Here is a 22,904-nt window from a genome sequence, read left to right as displayed (position 1 = left end):
CAATCAGTGTCGGACAATCATTTAAGCAGCAGCAGCCGATATGGTTTCCTCCACCACCTACACTAGCTTACAAGCAGCAGCGGCAGTGCCAGTGACTATAAAATGGTACTCTTGGTTCGCCGTCTGCTCATTCATCGCACAATCGCACTGACGGACGGTCAGTATTTACCATCGACGGCTATTGGTGGCGAAAGCAACGGCATTTATAATGAGTATTATATGACACAGTCCTACGTCACCATTTCGTACAACCCTTAGGGCTGTATACCTTGTAGTTTTTATACTTTTGAATTAAACTGTTGTACACTAAATAATGACACTTCATGAACTAGGCTTATTTTAATAAAGCTTCCAAATGAAAGTTGAGCTTTAAAAAAATATATTTGCAAATGGATCAATTGTGCCTAAACGGGGGATCAAGTCTCCCGCATATTTTGAATATGTACAATTTTCTGTACTTTCCAAAATATTTCATATCTTTTGTTAAGCGCTACGTATCACTAATTGATAAATTGTAGGTAGTAAGCTGTATTGTAAACTGCCGAAAAATTGAAAACCCAGGTTTTTTTTCTAGTAGACTTTTGAGAAATATACATAAAACAAAATGGGGATCAAGTCTCCCTTGTTTCCCCTATGGTCAAATGGTTTAGGTGTGTACACTATTTTAGCACCGAACTAATGCATTTGGAGCCGTTAAAATTTAAACAATAACCAACGTAACCATATTACCTTTGAAAAAGGCCAAAACCAAAGGCCGAAACGTCAGGCAGTATAAAAACGCCGTTTTCGATATAAAACTGACTGGAAAGCCGAAAAATCACAATACGTTAACTACAATAATCGGAGCTTCAGTTGTAGGCTGCGTAAATTGGAGTTCCTATGAGACTACTTACAAAAACATTCCATCAAGAAGACTGGCAACTCTACCAAGACTCGAGAGACAGTAACAGCAATGCTCTCTGCCTCCTGATTTTTCAAGCCAATTTCCAAGGGGGTGGGTGACAAAAACTTTAAAAATAATTTGCAATGGCCTAACGTATATATTAAAAGCAAGAATAGATTTGGTTTTCACGTTTAAACTTTAAGTAAAAATGCCTAAAATCCATATTTTTTTTTGCTCGATTAAAAAATTCTCTTTGTTTTATTTTTCGCCCCCTCCCTTCAGTGACCCAACACCGGAGGGACAAAAACTTTTCAAAATATTTGTAATGGCCTTATTATTTTCCATGCAAAAATCTACGAAAAAAAGACAAAAACGAAGGAAAATTTCTTTGCCGATTTTCGGAAATTCCACTGTTTGAATTTCCATTTCTATTTCGTGACAGAAGCATTAACTCAGCTATCTCGTACACTCATTTTTCGAATTTTTCAGACTAAAGAGCCCACAGACAATTTATAAAATAATAATTGGAATTTTATAAAATAATACCACTCATGTCCTACAAATTATTTTTTGCCCCCCGATTTTTCAAGCCAATTTCTAAGGTGGGCTGACAAAAGCAAAACATAATTTGCAATGACCCAACTAATAAGTAATCTATTTATATACGATCTATTTATAAAAGAGCCTTATGTCTGTACCGAAAACCAGGTCTCTGACGTCATGCTTTCGCAGCAATGAGTTGTATTGTTCTCAGTCACCTTACTGGTCGACAGCTAGACTGCTCGATTGGTCGATTAGACTGCTCGATTCGATTGCTCAACTGGACTGCTTAACTGAACTGTTCGACTGAACTGTTCGATTCGACTGCTCGACTCAACTGGTTGATTGGACAGATCGACTTGACTACTCGATTCGACTTCTTGACACATTTCCTTAACTTACAACTCGACCCGACTGCTTGACTTAACTGCACGATTGAATAGCTCGACTGGACTGTTCGATTCGGTTGCTCGACTGGACTGCTTGACTGGACAGCATAATTTATCTGCTCGACTAGACTACTCGACTCAGCTGTTCGATTCGACGCTTGACTCAACTGCTTGATTCCACTGCTCGACTGGACTACTCGACACAACTGCTCGACTCGACTGCTCGAATGAACTGCTTGACTCAACTACTCGATTGGACTATTCGAATCGGCTGCTTGACTCAACTGCTCAACCCGATTGCTCAATTCAACTGCTCGACTAGACTACTCGATTTGATTACTCGACTCAACTGACAGTTTGATTCAACAATTCGACTAGACTGCTCGACTTAGCCATTCAACCCGACTGCTTGACTCAACTGCTTGACTTTACTGTTTGATTCGACAGCTCGACTTGACTGCTCGATTCAACTGCACGACTGGACTACTCGATTCAATTGCTAGACTGAACTACTCGACTTAAATGCTCGACTAAACTGCTCGACTGGACTGCTCGACTGGACTGCTCGATTAAACTGCTCGACTCAACTGCTTGGCTTCTGTTTGATTCGACAGCTTGACTTAACTGCTCGATTCAACTGCTCTAATTAACTGTTGACTCAACTATTCGACTTAACAGCTTAACCCGACTGCTTGGCTAAACCATTCGAATCGTCTGCTCGACTCAAGTGCTCGTTTAGGCTACTCGATTCAACTGCTCGACTGGACTGCTCGATTTAATTGCTCGACTTGACTGCTCAATTCGACCACTCGATTCGACTGCTCGACTCAATTGTTCGACCGGACTGGTTGACTCAATAGCTTAATTTAACTACACGATTTGACTGCTTGACTTGACTGTTCGACTCGACTTCTCGACCCAACTGCTTGACTCGATTGCTTGATTCGATTGCTCGACTCGCTTGCTCAACTCGATTGCTTGCCGCGATATCATATGGTCGGTGTTAAATCAAACCGGACCAAGGCGCAAAATTTAAAAAAATGAGTTAATAGCAAATGATCAAGAATTTTCTAAGCAACATTTTTCTCTAATCAAACTATATAAATGTTGCAAATAGCCAGATGTTTTTATTCAGTTAAATAAAATCCAATACTACCACAAAAAAAATTGTTTCAGTTTCCGGCTGTGACTCTTTTATGTATAATATCTTATAGCTATATAGTGCAATATAAGAACTCAAAGAACTAATACAGAGATTACTTATCTTCGCAAACACTGGCCAATGGAATGTATCCACAGTTTTCTGAATTATGAACAGACATTTATATTTTCCGGATCGTAAATTACTAGTCGGATCCTAACTAGACCCAGAACAAACTAGCAAACTGTTGCTTTACCAGACTTGCCCTTAAAATCTCCTACAAGCTCGAAGCTGATGTGATTTTTCATTCGTAGCCTGTAGTAAACATAGTTTTGATTTATGGCAAAGTTGTGGCAGCCAGCTTTCAGCGGATTAATATTGGTAAGAATTTAATTATAACCGCAACACAAGAAAAATGCGAGCTATTTATGTTCACCTAACCTACGGTCGTTACGTACATCGATTGAAGAATTTATAGAATCAGAGTTTGTATAAGATTAATACAGAGCTGGGTTACTTTTTTTTCCGCTTCAGCCTTGACCGGATATTCAGTGATTTCCAATTAAATAAACACTATGCCTAATTAATCTGGAAATTTAATGTCCTTACGCATTTGGAATGTTTACTTCCATGCAGGTACTAATTTTTCACATTGAAAATGCCAACGCATTTGAATTATACTGGTCAATATAATCACTTGCATATTGAATTTAAACTAATCAGTATTTATGCTCGAACAGCACGTTCCCCTACAATTATATGGAACTTTATGCCCTCCATTTGAGCAAAACAAACATGCTCCGTAAATCGAGTATTTTTATTTGAAAATCTCACGTGCGTCAGCTTGTTATGTTACGAATAATTGAAATTACCATGTTAACCAAAGATTCGGAAATAAATTGAGTGACTGTATACCGAAATCAATAAAATGTCAATAGTTAAACCTTGAATAAACTTAAATTACTGAACAATTTCCTGAAAAGTATTCCAGAATTGATTGAAAGACGCACGAAGTATTCGATAGTCTAGCCACGTTTGGCCACCTACTTGTTGCACCATTCAGCTCCATTCATTATTCAACATATTGTTCCGATTATTCAACGAAAGCTTTTTACCATCCATCATAATCAACATCTTCCGTGTATAAGTACCGACTGGTAGATCGAGAAAAAAAGCCATCATTTTCTAATTGCAACAGCATGGCATGGTATCTTGTCCGAGAACAACAAGTGCCATTGAGTAAGTACCTACGGTTCGAATGCCGATAGCTTCCCATGTTGCAGATTACAATCATCGCTCCGGAAAGCAGCGCATATTCACACCGCTTCTTCACGCACCCAAATAAACAGTGCATTACCATTGTGTTCGACAGTCAGTGGCACAGAGAGGATAGATAAAGAATGAGCCAAGAGCCGCATATATACCGAACCGCAACATTCAGCAGCAGCCAGCAAATGTAGCGTATGCGAAGCATATGAAGCTGTTTGGCCATTATTTTCCCATTTACGTACCGAGCATACAACACACGAACCCGAGTAAGTTTTAATACTAAAAGGACAATAAAATTTGTTTCGGTGATTGAAGTGCTGAAGCTTGTGTTCCATATAATATTGAAAGTAATTTAAACACTTGAAACAACCCATCCAGACGTCAAAACAACAAATGTTGCTGCCTGTTTGATCTCGCGCTCGACTCGGATTGCAAACAATCCCATCCTTTGGGGTATTCTGCCGGCCAACGACGTCGGCCACTTCTATCTCGGTACCCGGTCCGTTGTTCTCCTATACCGACCGAGATGTGTTGGCGGGGGGTGGTTTTATGTCATTCAATATCTACTCGTTCTTATCTTGATTTCTTGCTCATTTCATCTGACAAACTTTGCACCCTTCGGTAAGGATACACATCGGACTGAGAAGCGTAAGCGTAGGAATGTGCCCGCCATCGCCATCGGATTCTCGGTTACCATGGCAATCCGGCAAACCCCGCAGAGCTCGGTCAGTTGCTAAATCCGTTTCCTTCCCTCGTGTTCGTGTACAGCTTATGGTATTTGACATTTAGAATCGATCCTAAGAAAATAATATCATGCCGAAGAAGAGATACCAACTGAAGACGATGTAATATGAGATTGTGTAATGAAAATAAGTGTCGTATAACGAGCCGATTCGGTCCTTCTAGTGTTTGTCGTCGGTCTGCGTAAAAGGATGGATATTAAAATTTTTGGTTGATGTTTGATGTGGAAAAAATATGCTCGCGTTGATGGCACTGCAAATGGTGCGCAGTCTGTTCGGAGAAATTTGATCCTGCTGGGTAGGAGGCGGATGGTGGCAGCATTATTGGTAACATTGGTTTAAATCTTCCTCATTAGGATAACCTAATTGGTTCGGTTTGTTTTCTTAATTTTACTTACTGTTGAATGAACAGCAGAAGGCCTAAGTAAGTTTAACTGTTTCCTTGACAGAAGACACATTGCAATTAGATGTGAATGAGAGGGGTAAATTAAAACTTTTCATCAATTAGTTATTCGTCCCAGAAAATTGGTTGTTTGACTAAGTGGTTATCTAAATTGTGCATTGATACTTGTGTTCATTCTTGTTAGTTAGCTGGTCCGTCGACCACTTAAATGATTTTAGTTTATTAGGTTCGTGTTGAAATGTTCAAATTTATTAGTCCCAATTTCTTCAAAAGTTATGTTCGTATTTTTAGCTATAAAAATACCTCCAGACTATTGTTTGGTCTTTATGGTACGATTATCGATGTTGATTTTTCGGGTACTAGGACGAAGCAAAAACTGCTTACAATAAATTATTTTATTAGTCTCTTAAAAACTTTTATGCGATTTTATTCAATTAAAATACCGCTCACGAAATTCCGAAGCATTATTAAAAACATCCGAACAATAATATTATTGCCCGTCGAGATTCAGGCCACGTTCCAATTGCTTCGTCCGCTTCGGTCGCTTTATCGCACAACATCTGACGGACTGGAAGATACAAAATCCAGCTGATCCCCAACGAAAGTCGGTGCATATCGGGCCCCCGGCCCGGGAGTTGCATCGCTCCTGGGAGCGACGAAAAACATCAAAGTCGTAAATCACTTTTGTGTGTGTGTGATAGAGCCTACCACTGTGTGTAATTGCCACTGCCGTGCAACTGGGACATTGCATCGGATACAAGCTGCTGCAGCAATCGTCCCAGCAAAACCGGCAGCATAGCCCCGGCGTGGAAAGTCCGGGCGCACCGGCGACCGCAAGGATTGGCCACAACCTCCAACGGGACGTCAACATGCGGAACATTGCGAAACCGCAGCGATGCGGTGTGGTGTTTGGTGAATGTTGTTCCGCCCGGGATGGAACATGGCGAAGCAACGGACCGGTGCCGGGAGTGCATTGTACGGGTGCTCCAGCAAACTCATCATCATCGTGCTGTACACGTTTCACGCAATTTATGAGTGTCATCGTGGACACATCACTGTCACGCACGTCGGACCCGATCTTGTGTGGCCAGGCATTCGTCAATAGTGCGCGTGTCATCATCGGCATCATTATCGTCAGCCAGCAAACAGCAAACCAAACCAAGCGACGAACCAAACCGCACATCAGGGTCATCAACTTGAGCAAGCAAACAAAGACACGCAGCGCAGTCTTGATGTTTGAGGGAAACACACAAAAATTAATGAGTCTAGCACCGAGTGCAAGCCCAGTCTGCTCGGCGGCAGCGTTCCGTTCCGTTCCGTTCCGGGGTCATGAGATGGGGGCCACACATTAATAACTATGAAAACATTCATTTTCACGCTCGAATCATCACCGAAACGTCAAGGAGTGCACGCAAGTGATGCACTCAAATCCATTACCGTCACCGGGGAGAGAAAGAAGGGCATTAGCAGTAAATGGGCAGAAAAATGCTTTCTGCGCTAGAGCGCGCTAGGGGTGTTCGATTTTTTTGCATCATTTTAATTATCAAAGTAAATGAAAATGGAAAATGAAAGTGGCTTGTTTCAAGTTTTTCGAGAAGCATCTACTTAGAGCGTCGACGGCAGTTCAACAACAAATAAATTGTTTGTGAAACATTTTGCATGAAAAGAAAATTTCATCAAATTACATACTTTTAATGCACAATACAATATATCGTTTAACGCTTTAAGGATGGCTTGGTACTGCCAGTTTTTTGGCAATTTGTTACTATGAAACAGATACTTATTCCAAAACTTGTTTAACTATTGAAATAGTGCAAATGCAAGTGAGGGTATTGAAATTCATTGTAACAAACCCGAGACTCTCAAATGGTGATATTGCCAATGCCTATGTATCACCCAGAAAAATAAGCTGCGTGAAATTTATCGTTAATTTGTTGCCCGCAAACAACCAAACTGGATAATGAAGAACGTAGTGGCCAAAAGTCACTAGCAAAAATTTTATATGCCACGCTTCTAGGAGGTGTCCCCAACCAATTCAGTGTTGTTTTCACTGATAAATTTGCCAGAAAACTTCTGATCTGGAAAGGAACCTTTTACTGACGCCAAAAAGCCAAGATTTTCGTTACAAATCAGACCTTAAACTCAAAGCTTTATAAGAAAGAGAGCCTGAAAAAACATATTCTCCCATATATCAAAGCACACATGCCATGTGAAATTTTGGCCCGATTTATCTACCTGTCACTACAGTCGAGATACACTGGTACCGTGACAGCGGGGTGGATCTAGTCGATTTCGTCTGACTGAGAAACATTGTTCAATGTATGCAATAAAAAAACTTGGCTATTTTCGGATGGCGTTGAAAAAACTGCCAAAGAAAATTCAATAAAACAACTTTCTTAAATCTTACGTTTATCAAGCATTCTACAAAAAATGCTTCGTAGTCCTGCCATGTTCTGCGGTCTTACGGCTGAAAAGATGAATGTTGGCATGTTCTTCAGTTCTTTCGTGGCGCTGGCGACCAGCTGCTTCTTCGTTTTGGTCAAGAAATCGTTGAGTAGATCTTCCGTTTGAGGTACTTTCAAAATTTTTCCATCGATCGCAGCTGCGGGACGTTGGGGTGGTTGACGGTTTTTGGTACAACGTTTACCTTCAGCCGGTCCATGTCCACTTTAGTGAACCTTAGATATAACGTGGACGATGCCAGCTTCGGCCAAAAGACCACATTTTCCTACGCGTGATACTTGATGAACGCGGCAACTTCTGGCGGGTACTTCATACTGTATATCTTCCCATGAAACGTAAGCTCTGAAGGAATGAACAGCGGCTTGGACATTCCATAATGTCCTGGAGTGGGAGATACATTTGACATCATCGTTTACTTCCTTGTTGGGCGACATAAAATGTCCGGTCCTCTGCCAGTAGTTGTCATCCAGATCCTAGTATGTCTATTTTATTGTAGGAGCCTTGAAGCACTGCGATTATTAGTTAGATCTATTTTGGTATACTCCGGTTTGCTTTTTATGCAAAATCAGTTCATTCCATCACTATACTTTCTCTTACTTCTCCCAGCGGAGAGCCGCGGTATCCCTTGCCGTACCAAGAATTTTTGTCGACTGTACTCGGTTCTGGGCTATTTACTCGTCGTCAATTTTAGCACGTTAGATCCGTCTATGCCTGGTGCCGGTGGGCTTCTTGAAGAAACAGGATTTCCCGGCACAGTCGTCCAGTATCCTTGCGACGTGACCGACCCACCGTAATTTCCCTACTTTTTCCCGGTGCACGATGAGAATTTCTCCAAGCAGTGCCTGCAACTCGTGGTTCATATGCCTACGCCCCTCTGTGCTATCCGTTTACACACCACCAATATAGTCCGTAACACCTTTCGTTTAAATACGGCAAGTGCATGTGTATCTTCCGTAAGCAAGGTATCCAGTCCGTAGAGGACTACCGGTCCGATTAGCGTTTTGTACATCGTCAGCTTTGTGCGGCGGCGAATGCTTTTTGATTGAAGCGTCTTGCGGAGGGTCGATTTCCAGCTTGAATACGTCATTGAATCTCCTTTTACGTATTATTGTCGGCGGCGATCAAAGTTCACAAATATACGAACTTATCAACTACGTCCAGTTCATCGTTGTCAATAGTCTCTGTCCGTGGGAGGCAAACGTTGCTTTCTCTGGAGCCTCTTCCTACCATATATTTGGATTTCGACGTATTGATTTGTAACCCTATCCTCCTAGTCTCTGTTTTTAGTCTGGCGTAGATTGTCTCCGCCGTCCCAAGGTTGCTAGTAATGATGTCGAAGTCGTCTGCAAAGGCTAGAAGATCGTTCCTCTCGTTTCGATGCCCGCTCACATCTTCAATAGCGATATTGAATAACATACAGGGCAGTCCATCCCCTTGCTGGGATCCTCTAAGCGATTCGAAATGACTCGAGAGTGTCCCCGAAAAGCGTACGTAGCACATCACTTGACTTGGAGAGATTGTTGCAAATGCCGGATCGACTAGATCCGGTGGACACGAAGTGCCTCACGATGCACAACTTCTTCGCTTCGGGTGGAGTCTTCAGTACGAACAAAGCATCGAGCGTAGCTGCATGACTGTTTTCGCTATGGTTTCTGTAAATCAACTGATAACACTGTTTTTCTGTGGCTGCTTAGACTGACTAACAGGGGTATTGCAGAGGGGGCTCTGTAGCCGTAAGGTTACCGAGCTTGCTTTGACACAAGCGAATGGTCGTGGGTTCGAATCTTAGTAGAATCAGGCCATTCGATGTCAAAGTGACTTTGGCATGGGTGTATTCTCAGGCCCCTCATCACCCTTTCTACATGCTGAATTGTATATTATCCCGATGAAACCTATTGACAGTGTAAAAATTGAGACCCTTATAGCAAAATGCACTTGTTAGCTGTTCCAGGGATGGCTATAAGTGGGGTCAGCGCTGTCATGTGGAACGAGGTGGGTAAAGTAGAGAAAGCATTGAAGGAAGGGTACCCAATTACACACAAGCACGCATAAAATTCAATAAGCATATCGCTCACTCAATAGCGATTATAGCAAAAATAAATGCAGTGCGGGTTATACAGCAAACACCCGGGCGATATCACAATAAATCAACGATACTGGTCACAGTGATGAGTCGATACAGAAAAAAATCAGAGGTATTTGCAGGACACGTCTTTGTCTAGTTCTGGTTAAATGAAGGACATTTTCACTAGTTTTCTGGATATAAAGAGATGTAAAACCTAATATCTCTGCATTACGCTGGGATAGAATCGATAAATTTTCGCCAACAGGAAGAAAATTCGTGTTAATTATATTTGCTTGTCAGTCGTGTCATTTTTCTGTTATTTCTGTGTTTATTGTATTATTTTTGTTCATGTTATGCAAGAACGGTGTTTTATTTCGGGGAGTTTCTTCCGCACGTACTGGAATGGTCATTTATATGTGTGTTTTTCATTCACTTCCCGTGGTCGGATCCTTACAAATTTAGTATCATAATACATTAAAAAACTAGAGTATCTGAAATAAAAAATAGTGAATTAAAAAAATGTTTGGCAATTCCCCTTAATTTAAATTTGGTGTACTTATTTATTATGCGAATTTATCTAAGTTTTTGGTATTGGTGCTGAAGTGTGGCAGTTTCTGAGCACTTTTTTGTACGGGAGTTCAGTATCACTAGCTTTTCTACCTCATTTGTTACAAGAACTCTGAAAATAACGTTTTCCGATTTTTTTTATTGTTAAACTTTGCTCGGGGTTTCACCCAGAATTTTTGTTTACATTTATGCTGAAAACTGTTTTATTTTCGCACAATTTTCCAGTTAATCAATATTCTTGGAATGTGCCAAGAATAGATGCAGCAGAATTCGGTTTCAATTTAAGTAGAAATAATGAAGATAATTGTAAAAGTAAGAATTACGCAAATAATAGTTATATTCCCAATTCATATTCGGAATCTGATTCTCTCCGAACTGATCGCGAGAACGTACCTTGCGAATATAAAAGATTCGTAACGGCACCTGGGTTAGGAAAACAAGTTTATAGGCAAATGCAAAGCAGATTTTGATAAAAAAAATTATTATTTTGAGCTCATTCTGTTAAAAATTTGTAGTTTTCGTTTGATCGAGAATAAATCTTGTACAGGCTGGCCACTTCGAAACATTCGTCTACTCCTAAGTAATAATTCTAAGATTTATTACGTTCCTTTTGTGGTTTTCATGACCAATATCATAAAACTGCTAATCAGGATTCATTTTCGGTTTTTTGCTCAATAGAAGCTCATTTGTGTACAACGCCTCAACGAAACAAAATTCGAAAACAATTGTACAGTTAATGTTTGGGCTTACTGCCACGGTTGTGACTACCCACAATCGATGCGGCTTGTACGCTTTCACACTAGTGCAACAATGTGATAGATAGTCTTTTTATCTTCCCGATAATGAAATATTGTTTGGGATAATCTATGAATAGGCCTTGCAGCACTGGGTTTAAGTTAGTCGGCGTGATGACCGTTAACCGTCGTGTAGTTTAAGTACAACGTTTTGTAAATAGTGTATAAATGTTATGCATTTAATATAAGTAGTATATGGATAAGTGTACAGTGTTTTGATTTAAATCCGATCGGACATCTCACTGTGAAAGTGAATTCGTAACACAAATGCGTTTCAAATAGGAAGGCATGAAGCCCTAACCCCCGTTCCATTAGAAGGCCAACGCTGGAATATTCATCCCATACAGTCCACTTCATTCTCCGCTAGCTACCGAACAACCTACCCCGTTGGTAGCAAAAAAAAGCATTCATAGGCTACCAACGGGTTAGCAGCCCCATAGTGTCGTAAATACAAATGATAAAACTATACTTTCTTTAACAATATTGCAGATAATAATTACCTCTACAACCGCCCTTTACACAACTTTTACGAATTCTGTTTCGCTGACGTGCTGATAAATCGTGCCGCCAGCTTTGCTAACTTGAAAATACATTCGTGACCAGAAAAGTTAAAGTTTTACTGTCATATCATCCTGAGCGATCTGGTTCATAGCGACCATATTCAATTATCTCATAGAATAATCAACAAACTTTCAGCAGTCTCCGTTGGTTTGCAGCATGTGCGCATTAAATTTTATCGTGCATATTGACATCATGGGTGGATAAAATCAATGCACCATCGAAATTTTGGAATTTTCGAAAACTGGTTGTTTTAACAAAATAAATAAATTCAGTTAGTCAATCTCAATTTCTAGTCAAAGAAACTAAAATGACATGAAAACCGATTAATTACTGTACGAAACTAACAGATTTATTGCGATTTGGCAAACAACCGTAATAAGATCAATTTTGATTGGTGCGCCACATTGTATTGCTAGGCCACACGAACGGTAAGTATATAAGAGATGTGGTGAAGCCAATTACAACGGCAATAAATTTTCTTTATCAACATTTTTATTATGGTTTTGTAGCTGGATACAAGTGTGTTTTGACTCGTATCCTCGTGGTATTGCGTAATACCATAATAAAACCAGAGGTAATGATTACAACCGCAATAAAACCTTTATAAAATTAAAGTAAAACCAAGTGACTTTAGAATTGTTACTTGGGCTTAGACCCAAAACTAGTGATCTTTCTCTAAAAATGTGGCAAATGATGACGATTTTCCATCCAAAAAAGATATTTGGATATATTTGAGCCAAACTGGATACTTCATTTGGAAAACGATCAATTTCGAATCCGAAAGGAAAAATTATTCTAAACATTTATCGGTCGAATCCGATTTATTGGATGTCTTCCATATGTATCTTCCATAACTGACCAACCGAGATCGTGAGCCACTTCGTTTGAAGAAATAACTCATTCGATCAATCGAAGCGACGCACTCGACAGACAGACACTTGGCCTGACCATCCCTAGTATCCCCTTAGAGAGCGACTAGAAACACATTAAAATTAATGCACCCGCGTAAAGCCAAATTTCAAAGCTGCAAATGGCAAACGTTGATAGTGCCGCCGCCGTGTGTGTCGCCTAGAGTGACTCAACCACCATTCAACTCTTCGCAATAAATTGACAACACTGCCGCCGACATCAGCATGTAAGCAAAACACTCTGAGCTGAGCCACTTACTCGGGCCTGTCGTAATCCTCCATCATCGATGTGTCAATTGTAACCGAGAGTCTGGGCTGCCTTTAGGTCTTTGCCTTTGCCCATCGGACAGGCCATAATTCTTTCGTTTTCGGCTCCTTCAAACTGCCAAGAGAAAACATGACACAAGAGGAAACCATTTCTTTCGGATTATCACCGACAACAAAAAAAAACACCGAATAGATATGTCGTTTGATGCAACACTAAAACGAAACGAAATGAAACGATTAGCCCATAGGAAGCATTGAACATGCTATGAACCACTCTAAAGTAGCATCCATGAAAATATTTGTTTTTCCTTTATGAGCGCCCGAACATCTCTTCCTATTAGAAGAAAGTGTGTGACTTTGACGGGACTTTATAGATGCGACAGACGATCTCCGGGGTTACGATACTGTTTGCAGACAAACATAAATGAGACATTTTACGATATTGTCAGCAATTAAATCAAGCTTAGCATGATGGATGGACCACCGCAGAATAAATGAAGGCGGTCGAGCGTCGTAAATTGTAATCGATTACTCGCGATCATTGGCTCTGGCAATTCAAAAATAAATTGATTGTTTAACTCAGTGTGAAAGATTCTTAATGTGGTAGATCTCACAGCAATAGCACCTAATTAAGCACAGCGATGCAGTTCGGATAACCGTTATGTAGTAAAAATTCAATTCTGAACAGAAATTGAAAATAAGCCTCCAATTACCGGGGGGAAGGAAAATTGAGCCCGCCGCGTCGATGTTTCACCGATCTTCGTTTGTCAATTATTTAACATCACCCTTATTGACCATTAAATTACCCTAATTAAGGCATCAAGCGTAAACTACAAAGTGTCAGACCCGGAGCTGACCCGCCGTAGTAAATTTAAAATAAATGCTCATAATTGAGTTAACCAGGCCATACGTATCCTTTCGCCCAACCGAGCGCGGTCGTCCCGGCTGAAAATACTGCGGGAATGCGACCGGCCACGGTGCAACGAACGAACGAGTGAGCGAGCAAGTGAGTGAGTGAGTGAGAACGAATTTCCAGAACACGTCAATTACCAAAGAACGCGACAGCAGCCGCCGGTGACCGGGCGTTGAGCTGTACCGACCGACCCGCGTCAAAGCAAATTAAATCCCGCACTCGTGCTCTCGTAAATCCGTTGGCCCGAGCCTCGGTTAACTCCTTTTTTTTCTGTTGGATCCAGACCGTACCAGGCAGGCAGTCGCTAAATGGATGTCACCAACAGTTCCGTTCCAATCCGGTCCATATGGATGGACATCAGGGCTAGCAATTATACCGGCACCTATGTGTAGTTAAACGCTCCGTGTCGGGACTCTACTAGTGACAGTCGGCCATTCGGATGCGGGACGACAAACCAGCTCTCGACATCCTACATCTGCTGCGGAGGTATGTACGTATGTGCCTATCGGTAGCAGGAGCTAATCAATAAGCCATTAGAATAAATTACCCCGTTATTTTAAAACGTTATTGAATTTGTTAGACGCGTTCGGCTACGGAGAAGGGATTCTAACCTAGGTCGCGACTGAGTCGCTGCAGTTTGTGATGGGTGGCCATTTTACGATGGCAATTCTTTTCGCATGACGAAGCAAAGCCAGCAGCAGCGGTCATGCTGTGGTTCGCAAGGTGAATGAGTGTAATTCAGCCTGTTGGTTAAAGGTTACCGTCTCAGTTTGCAACCTGTGCAGTTTGCCGCATTTTAGTGCATTTGTGGAAATTTGCGTGCCACAGTAAAATTATTCAAATAGTGGTAATCTAGGTAATCAGTTTCAAGTTGGCTAAATTGGGTAAATCTTAAAGATATTCCTTTAGGAAATTTCGAGTTTTAAAACAATTTCATCGTTTTCCAATTTTCATTGAAAATTAAGGCTTCTTGTAAAAGTAATCTAAAGTTGAATATGAAATAATCTGTGCGCATGAAAAATGCAGCTACTTCTTTATTTACAATCAAGAATGTTCAATATGTTAATTTACATGACAAATGAATAAATTTGCCAGGATTGTCAGAGTTGCAAATCGATCTTGCACTATCGCGATGAAAATCCCAGAATTTTTACGGCGTCCCGTCTCCCGATAACTGCAAAATAATAAAAAGAACAAAATTTTCGAAAAATGTTTTTGTTTTCCGTCCTTGTCTGAAGTAATAAATAGAACGTTGATTGCCGTTTCTGGCTCGTTCTGACAAATATGACCAAACAGTAGTATAACGACAATGGCGTCGCTGGAGTTCCCGTGGAGTAGAATTAATACCCCGGAGCTAAGGCCGATGGAAGAATACCGGTCGATTGCAAAAGGGAAAATAAAAAAGAGAGATAGAGTTACAAGCAACAAGTTTGAGTTCAAAACTGTAAAACTGATTTTTTTTAACTGTTAAAATCTGTGAGTGAAACTGATTTCTTTTATCTACCAATTTGAAGCTCTGGTACCGTTCTGCAATTCGTTCTTTGATGTGAAACGGCCTTTTTTAGTTTCATTGCAATTTCATTTTAAACGTATGGTTTTGGATGTTGAATTAGTAGCCGAGCAGTCTGATTCGTTATTGGTTTCCATGTACGTCAGTCCGTGCCCGTCGCATGCGATAATCTAGTGTGCTATGTGCGATGTATGAATTCGTGCAGTTTTCAGAATGTACGAGGCTTGAGGACTGAAGTCGACCTATTCCTTGCATCCAATGATTGTAACTATGATGTAATCAAGCTAACTGAATCCGGCTTAGATGGCCGCGTCGATCCCCTTCAGCTATTTGGATCCGTTTTCAGCATGTATCGTTGTGATTGTAGCTCGAAGAATAGTGACAAAAGTAGTTTTGGTAGCGTATTGATTGCCGTTGCTCAACAATGCCCTAGTTTGCTGGTCAATGTAAGACATGAAATTGTTTCGAACAAGTCTATGTTTCTGCTAATATCAAAGGCATGAAGTTTTTGCTTGGTGCAGTTTACATCCCTCCTGACAGAAGTAAGTTTGTCAATTTAATCGACGAGCATATTGAGCTCTCAATCCGTGAATTACATGACAAAGGGTCTGCACACAAAAGTCCCCAAGCAATAATGTGAGTTTTATTCTACTCTATTGTACAGATATTAATTCAACACCCAACACGATACGTTTAAAATGAAATTGCAACGAAGCTTAGATAGTCGTTTCACGTCAAAGAACTAATTGTAGAACGGCACCAGAGCACCAAATTGATAAATAAAATTTTATCACGCCTTTTTAGGAGAAATTTCATAAAAACGCCTTAAGAGATACTTATATCAAAGCTTTTTGCTTCTAAAAAGTTACTAAATTTCATGGAGTCGAAGGTTTAAGACTAAAAACAGAATTGAGCTAACTTGAACTTTTAACTTAATAAATGAAAGGTAATTTAATAACTCGATCATTCAGTTTCGATAACTCATAAAAAAAAGAAGGCTAGGCGGCCTGCACTTTTTCCTTCGCTCTTTTCATCAAATTTTAGGCCGTGCTAGGGTTTCCTAGACACTTTTAACCACACATTCTGCTTCTATTCAAGTTTATTGTCGACCACTGTTGGGGGTAAAAACCGCTTTTGGAGATTGACGATTCCTGGCGTGACGAGCGGCTGACTCATTTTACCACATCCGCAAAACGCTTGCTGAAATTCGATTGCTTCTCCGTTTGCTCCACTCTGTTCCGGCATTCTTCTAGTGTCAGCCTTGATATAGGTTTCATCATCCATCCCAAAGCCTTCCAGTTGGCTTCGAGGTACGACACTGTTCGAACAAGTCAGTCGTGGTTTGTTCGAATCTTGGCTAGGAGGGACCCAAGTAACAATTTGCGTTTTACTACACTCTTATGCAAGCATTCAAGACCAAAATTGGTCATAAAAACTATCATAAGAGTACAATAAAACTCACATTCTTACTTGGGGACTTTTGTGTGGTTCTAGGCGATTATAGAAGAACTCAAAATACACGTTTTTGTAGAAGATTGCAAATCTATAGGCCTTACAAAGTTATCGCTTTTGGCTCATGAAAATAAGTAAAAATAAAGCTTAAACAAGCGATAACTTTGTAAGGAAAGCTCCTAGAGATTTGCTACCTTCTGCAAAAACATGTGTTTTGAGTCTTTCAATAATCGCCTAGAAGCATATACTCTTGTAAAATGCAACCAACATACGTTAAATATGAAAAATTTATTATTAAAGAATTTCCAAAGAAAATGCTCTATAGCGCTGTACTCGATAGAGTTTGAAATGTCATTTCTTAGGAAAAATTGTTTACCTTTATATTTTCTATAACTTTGCCGAAGAAACTTTGTTTCTTTCTACGAACACAAAAAAACTGGACGTGTACCGAGCCTTTAGCGAACACAAAGCACATAAAACGTAGGCTTGCCATACTCTCATTTGGGTGGTTGAGGACAGGCGGAACCCATACAAGTTTATAGTACTCGACTTAAGCTTTAAGATGAAGTGCTGATTTCATAAATCCACTTGCCCCATTTTACTCCCTGGGCTCGTGAAGCTATGGAAATTTAAAGCTTTAATATGTGATAACTCAGCAAATAAAGGTCCAAGAGATTTGCAGTCTTCTGCAAAAACGTGTATTTTGAAAGCTTCGATAATTGCCTAGAATATTATATTCTTGTAAAATGCAACTGGTCGCAGTGGTCCAAGGTCCCCAACAAGGAAAAAAAATGCAACTAAGAAAAGCTAAGTATGAAAAACCAATTTTTAAAGAAGTTTTAAAGAATATGCCCTATATTTCAGCACTCGATAAAGATAGTAATTTTATTTCTTCAGCAAAGTTGCTTATTTTTATAATATTTACAACTTTGCCGAAGAAACTATGTCAATATTTCTTAACACAAAAAAGTTATTTGGTTATTTCCATTATAGTAAGCGATGACTAACTTTTGATAGTCATACGAACAAAAGTGCTGAATACCATAAATGATAAAATGAAAGCAAAATACACTAGGAAAAAAGTTCCACTTTTCGCCCTTTTGGACCTCTGTGCATCATAGTTATAATCATTAGATGCAAGGAATAGGTCAACTTTAGTCCTTTAGCCTCGCACATTCTGATAGTACGCATAAACACCATCCGCATCATTGGCATGTGCAGAAAGCCCTGAAACAGAACTCCCTACACATGAAGATACCAAACGAGAAGCGGAAAATGTATAGAATTAACAGGATTGTAGCACTAACTTCACAATTGTTCTGAACTCTAACAGCTGGCTGCGAAGCCGGTTAAATTAATACAGAAAGTCAAGTTTCGAAAACGGAATGGAGCACCTGGGCGTTTGCACACAATGCAAAATGGTTTTGTGTGCCACTTCCTGTACAGCTTCTTTGCGAGCGTCTTGGCCAACGTGTTTGGCTGTTCGTCATTCAGATTTAGTGCCTTCCGAACTGTGCACATGCAACCAGAGGCGGCGTTACAGCTGTTTATCTATGATGTTTGGATTGAGTTGTTATGTATTCCAATATAAATAATTGAAAAAAATGTCAATATACTATCTAATTCTTTCTTTTCTTTGCAGGTATGTCACATTGCATTTACTGAAACTATGTTTATGTGAGTATACAACGATTTTTAATATTATTCAACTGAAAAATCCCAAAATCAAATAAAAACCAACAACCCAAAAGGGGGTACAAGTCTCATCATGAAGACAAACTGTTTCTGCCTTCAAAATAGCAACACATTAGTTCGACAACCTCCTTCGGCACCAGTCAGTACAGTAACTTCCCTACCCTAGGTTCTTGCTACGCGCAGTGGAACCACACAACCCTCATTTATCTCCAACGAACGACAGCAAAACGTCAATTTCGATGTCAACAAATTATTATCGTTTGTGTACCCAGTACAGTAATGGCAGCGACAAAAGAACAAACGAACGGGAACCCATTGCCGCCGCCGCCGCCGGTTGGCGTCGGGCGGTGATAAAAAAGAACTCAACGACGCCGATGGACGACTTCTGTACCCTAATTCGGTTCTTTTTTGTCTATTCCGAGAAAAAAAACGGGAGCAAAAATAGAAAATTTCCGAATAAAGTGTGAACTTTATGTTAGCTCAAGTTCAGACAATAGAACGGCGGAATAGACGGTAGGGATGCTGGGCTGGGTTTCATTTTTTACATTTGGAACCCCTCCGTGGTCCCGTTATACGTCTAAGTGTAGTCATCATAATGACTGAACTTGAGCCTTTTCTCTTTCCGAATATCGCAAACATAGGCACTATAGTAAGGCCAGTAGTGAAGTGGCATGAATAAACAGAGATAAAATTTTAATTCCGATTTCACTGCTACTGGTAAGGGAGCGCAGGACCATGCCCGTCTCAACACCACCGTTGTATTAGAAATTCAGAAAGAAGAAGGAAAAATCATCCACCTCAGTATATTGCCGCAGCGACTGTTTTCCCCGTGTCCGGGGAGACCCGCACCGTTCTTTTGGCTGCCAGTCTGGCAAGGTTTGTTTTATGATTTATTTATTCGGCTGCTCTTAATTCCGATGTGCTCGTCATGGAGCGGGAATTTTAATTAGTGACAAACTTCGAATAGTGGCACACGCGCCGTTGGTTTGATGAAAAGTGGAAATGTTTTGACTGGAAGAAGCAGCTGCTACAGGATTTTCATGCTACGTGCAACTATGACAGTAATTTTATGTGATTTTACCGTTTCGAGGGAGTTTGAAGTGACCTAATTAGATGATTCATAATTTTGAAAATGTAGCCACTATAAACAATCATTTTGAGGTTAATCAATTGCAAAACAACTGCTTTGAAATTATCATTCAATAGCCCTTTTACTGCGATGAAATAATAACTCAGACCACCATCAAACTACACTGATGATGGTGATTCTATAATGAATGCAGTCCGCTCAGGCACGCTCGACTGATCGATGATAATTCTCTATTTATCATTCAAAGCCATAACTAACGTCGGCTAGCCACTAGCCCGGAATGACTCCCGGCCAACTTTTGCCATATTGGGAGAAGGTCTCTCTACTGTCGCATGCAAATGAGGTAGATCTGCTTCACCCGAAAAATGCCGATTGTCAAAAAGTCGAATGAAATGATTGATTCGAATCCCATCAGTAAGATCGGAATTAATCCTCACCAGCCGCAGCCAGAACCGTATGGGTGAGGTTCGTTTCGTCATGTGCGTGATTTATCGGAAAAACTGAATCGGCATTACGGTTTTGAGAAAATTTCACCAGTAAAATCCTTTCCGAAGTACGGTTGCCTTCGATTTGCATTTACACTAAAGCAAGGAAGAAATTTGCATGTTGCATAGCCTCACTCACAGCCACGAATGGAAAAGCTTAGTGGCTTTGGCGAGCGGATTTATCTGCGGTCGTTGTCCCCTTTCGCTGGAAAGCACCAAAGAACGCCAACGACTGTTTGGTACTGTTTATAAATGTAAAATTCTCTTTTTTGCATTCCTGCCGGAATGAGTGCCGCTCGGTCTGATGCGGTGCATTCTCTACGCCCAACCACACCGCCACCGGAGGGCGCTGAATTAAACATGAAAGTTTTCCACGAAGCTATCACTCGTTGTCGCGTTTGAGTGATAGTGTCGTCTTGATTCAGTGTTCCGAAGATGACGATTCTTGTGCGGTATGGCTGAAGACAGTTTTCGTCAAGCCCCGTACGAGAGCTTTCCACCCTTCCTTGAAAACCTATTTCGTTTTGCAAATCCAAATGCACTCCAATTTGTCCGGTTAAGTATCGTCACCCTTCATACGCCTCTGAAATTCAGCGTTGGTGGCGACCACAGAGGCAGTCTTCCGGTTGGCTAAAACTAACATCTATCTCTCATCGCATTCCAACCGGTCGGTGAAGGGTCGCTGAATGTTGTTGTTGTTGTTGTTGTTGTCGTCGTTGTCGTCGTCGTCCTCATCCTCCTCCTATAGTGTCCTCGTGGTCACCTACCCAACCAGTGCAGTGCTGTAGTAAAGATGTCTATAACTGAAAGTTGTGGGGCTATTGCGTACCACCGGCTGGTGTAGGTATTAGCATAACCACATACACCGAAGGACCACATCAGTGCAGAGAGCGGGTGAACGACGAGCAATATGGTACTAGAAATCCGCCGTCACCGCAGTCATGCTAAATAGATTCAAATTTCCCATCACACTCACTGGCAGGCTGTGTTCAGGGTGCACACTCAAAACCATATGCACTCCATCCACCGGGCGAATCGCCGTAACATTACTACCAACTTATATCATAATTGATTCGGTCTCTGGAAAAGTGCTCCTGTTCCGAAATATGACATGACAGCATGATGGACAATTGTCAAGATAAGCGTTCACCGGCGTTGCGCGGTGCGACGGTGCGGTGGTGCGACATTGGCTTGGCACACACATAGTTTTGCTCTTAGCGCAAAACAGGAAAAGCCATTCAAAGCTGACTTAATCAGATGTGGCGTTCGTGGCACGTCGAATGCGGTGCGGCGGCTGATGGCAGCCATTCGAAAGAGCATGTTTGGCATATTTCTGGGGGAGGACGTTGCTTTTTTGTGTTTGAATACAATCCAGTTGACGAATATCAGAGGGTACCTAGCTTTGAAAATGGAATTCAAATGCTGACAAAGTAAGTTGAGTAAACAAGCAATTGAATAATAGCAGCGAACTGAATTATACCGTACAAAAATGGATGCTTTGTGTTTCCAAGAAACTTTTATGATGTTGTATAGATTTTTCTGTTCGTGTTGTCTCTGCGACAAAAGTTTGAAAACTTAATTCATACTCTTGAACAGAAGATTGCTTGAAACTTAACCCCTCTAAGGTCTACACCACTTTTAGCACCCAAAAATTTACTAAAATGGCAGTAACTTTTTATCTTTCAATATTTTTCCATTAAATTTGGGCATTTTTCTAAAAATCTTTATTGTTTTAGTAAATTTTGCGGTGCTAAAAATGATGTAAACCTTAAAAGGGTTAACCGTGGTTAAGTAAAGTTGGTTTTTCAGTGTCTTAACCCATTAAGCTCCACACTTTTCCCAGCAGGGATAGAAAGTTGAAACTTTTAGGAAAATTCTCTTTTAGGTCAACTAAGAAAAAACCGCTGACATGTATTTTTAATTTTGACCCTGTGTCCCGCAACGCTACGTTGCGAAAACGCAACGCTGGGCATTAAGGGTATACCGTTTTTGCATACCTTCATTATTATGCAAATAAATGCTTCATACTTTTTTACCGTTAAATCAAATTTGGGATTTTTTTGTGATTTTGAGTATTAATAAAGATTAAATGAACGACTTAGAGTATAACATGTTATGTTTTATGATAGATATCGAAACATTTGGGTTGGAGACCATCTTTGCACTAGACGCATAGTATGCAGTTTGAATGCTAAATGCATGTCATCGCAGATGATTAAATGCCTACCAACACGTTCCGGAAAGGTTGTAACATTAAATTTGGGTTCATGAAACTGTCGTTGCCATCACTCAATTCCTCCAGATATTCCGGAGGCAAAGGTACTTTAACAATTTTATTACGCTCTTATCACAACGGCTTCTCCATCTGCCATCAGTGTTTGAAGTTGCGAATTCTATGTTATGTAAACTTTTATAATGTTTCCGGGATATTTTAAATGAAACACCGCTGCGAATGAACGAAAACAAACGTTCCCGTTGCAAATTTTGAATATCGTTACTTCCTAGCGTTGCGTTTTCGCAACGCAAAGCTTTAAACCTATCTGAAAATTAAAAAAATAATCAAAATTATGAAACAAAGCTTTTTTTGGCAAGCAACCGATTCTTACTAACACTGATTGATAGGTCAGGCGTTAATAGAGGTAAAATCGAGTTTTATGAGAATTTTTCCTTAACTGTCTGAAAAATAGCAAAACCTGTTGTTTTGTCACAGCTGTAATTATGTTACATGTAACATCTGACCTTTGAGCAAAAACAGGTCGATTAGATTTT

At 40.4% G+C, this 22,904-nt stretch overlaps 1 protein-coding gene across 6 annotated transcripts in view; it reads left to right on the top strand.

Moving 5' to 3' along the window:
• The window catches only part of LOC128737902 (uncharacterized), a 237,860-nt gene that overhangs the window by 121,648 nt on the left and 93,308 nt on the right, over positions 1 to 22,904 (top strand). For 2 of the 6 annotated variants that reach the window (XM_053832669.1, XM_053832668.1), the window contains exon 2: positions 18,508 to 18,542. The exons of 3 other annotated variants lie outside the window; for them this stretch is intronic. In XM_053832669.1, coding sequence (XP_053688644.1) covers positions 18,508 to 18,542 — 35 coding nt within the window. Of the gene's footprint in view, positions 1 to 3,986; positions 4,489 to 18,507; positions 18,543 to 22,904 lie in introns of those variants that run through there. One more of the 6 variants, XM_053832666.1, reaches the window with a different exon arrangement.

The sequence above is a fragment of the Sabethes cyaneus genome, chromosome 2 (assembly GCF_943734655.1).
Source record: "Sabethes cyaneus chromosome 2, idSabCyanKW18_F2, whole genome shotgun sequence".
NCBI classification, from domain to species: domain Eukaryota; kingdom Metazoa; phylum Arthropoda; class Insecta; order Diptera; family Culicidae; genus Sabethes; species Sabethes cyaneus.
The sequence above is the reverse complement of the archived record's forward strand: the minus strand, read 5'-3'. Positions and strand labels throughout refer to the sequence as shown.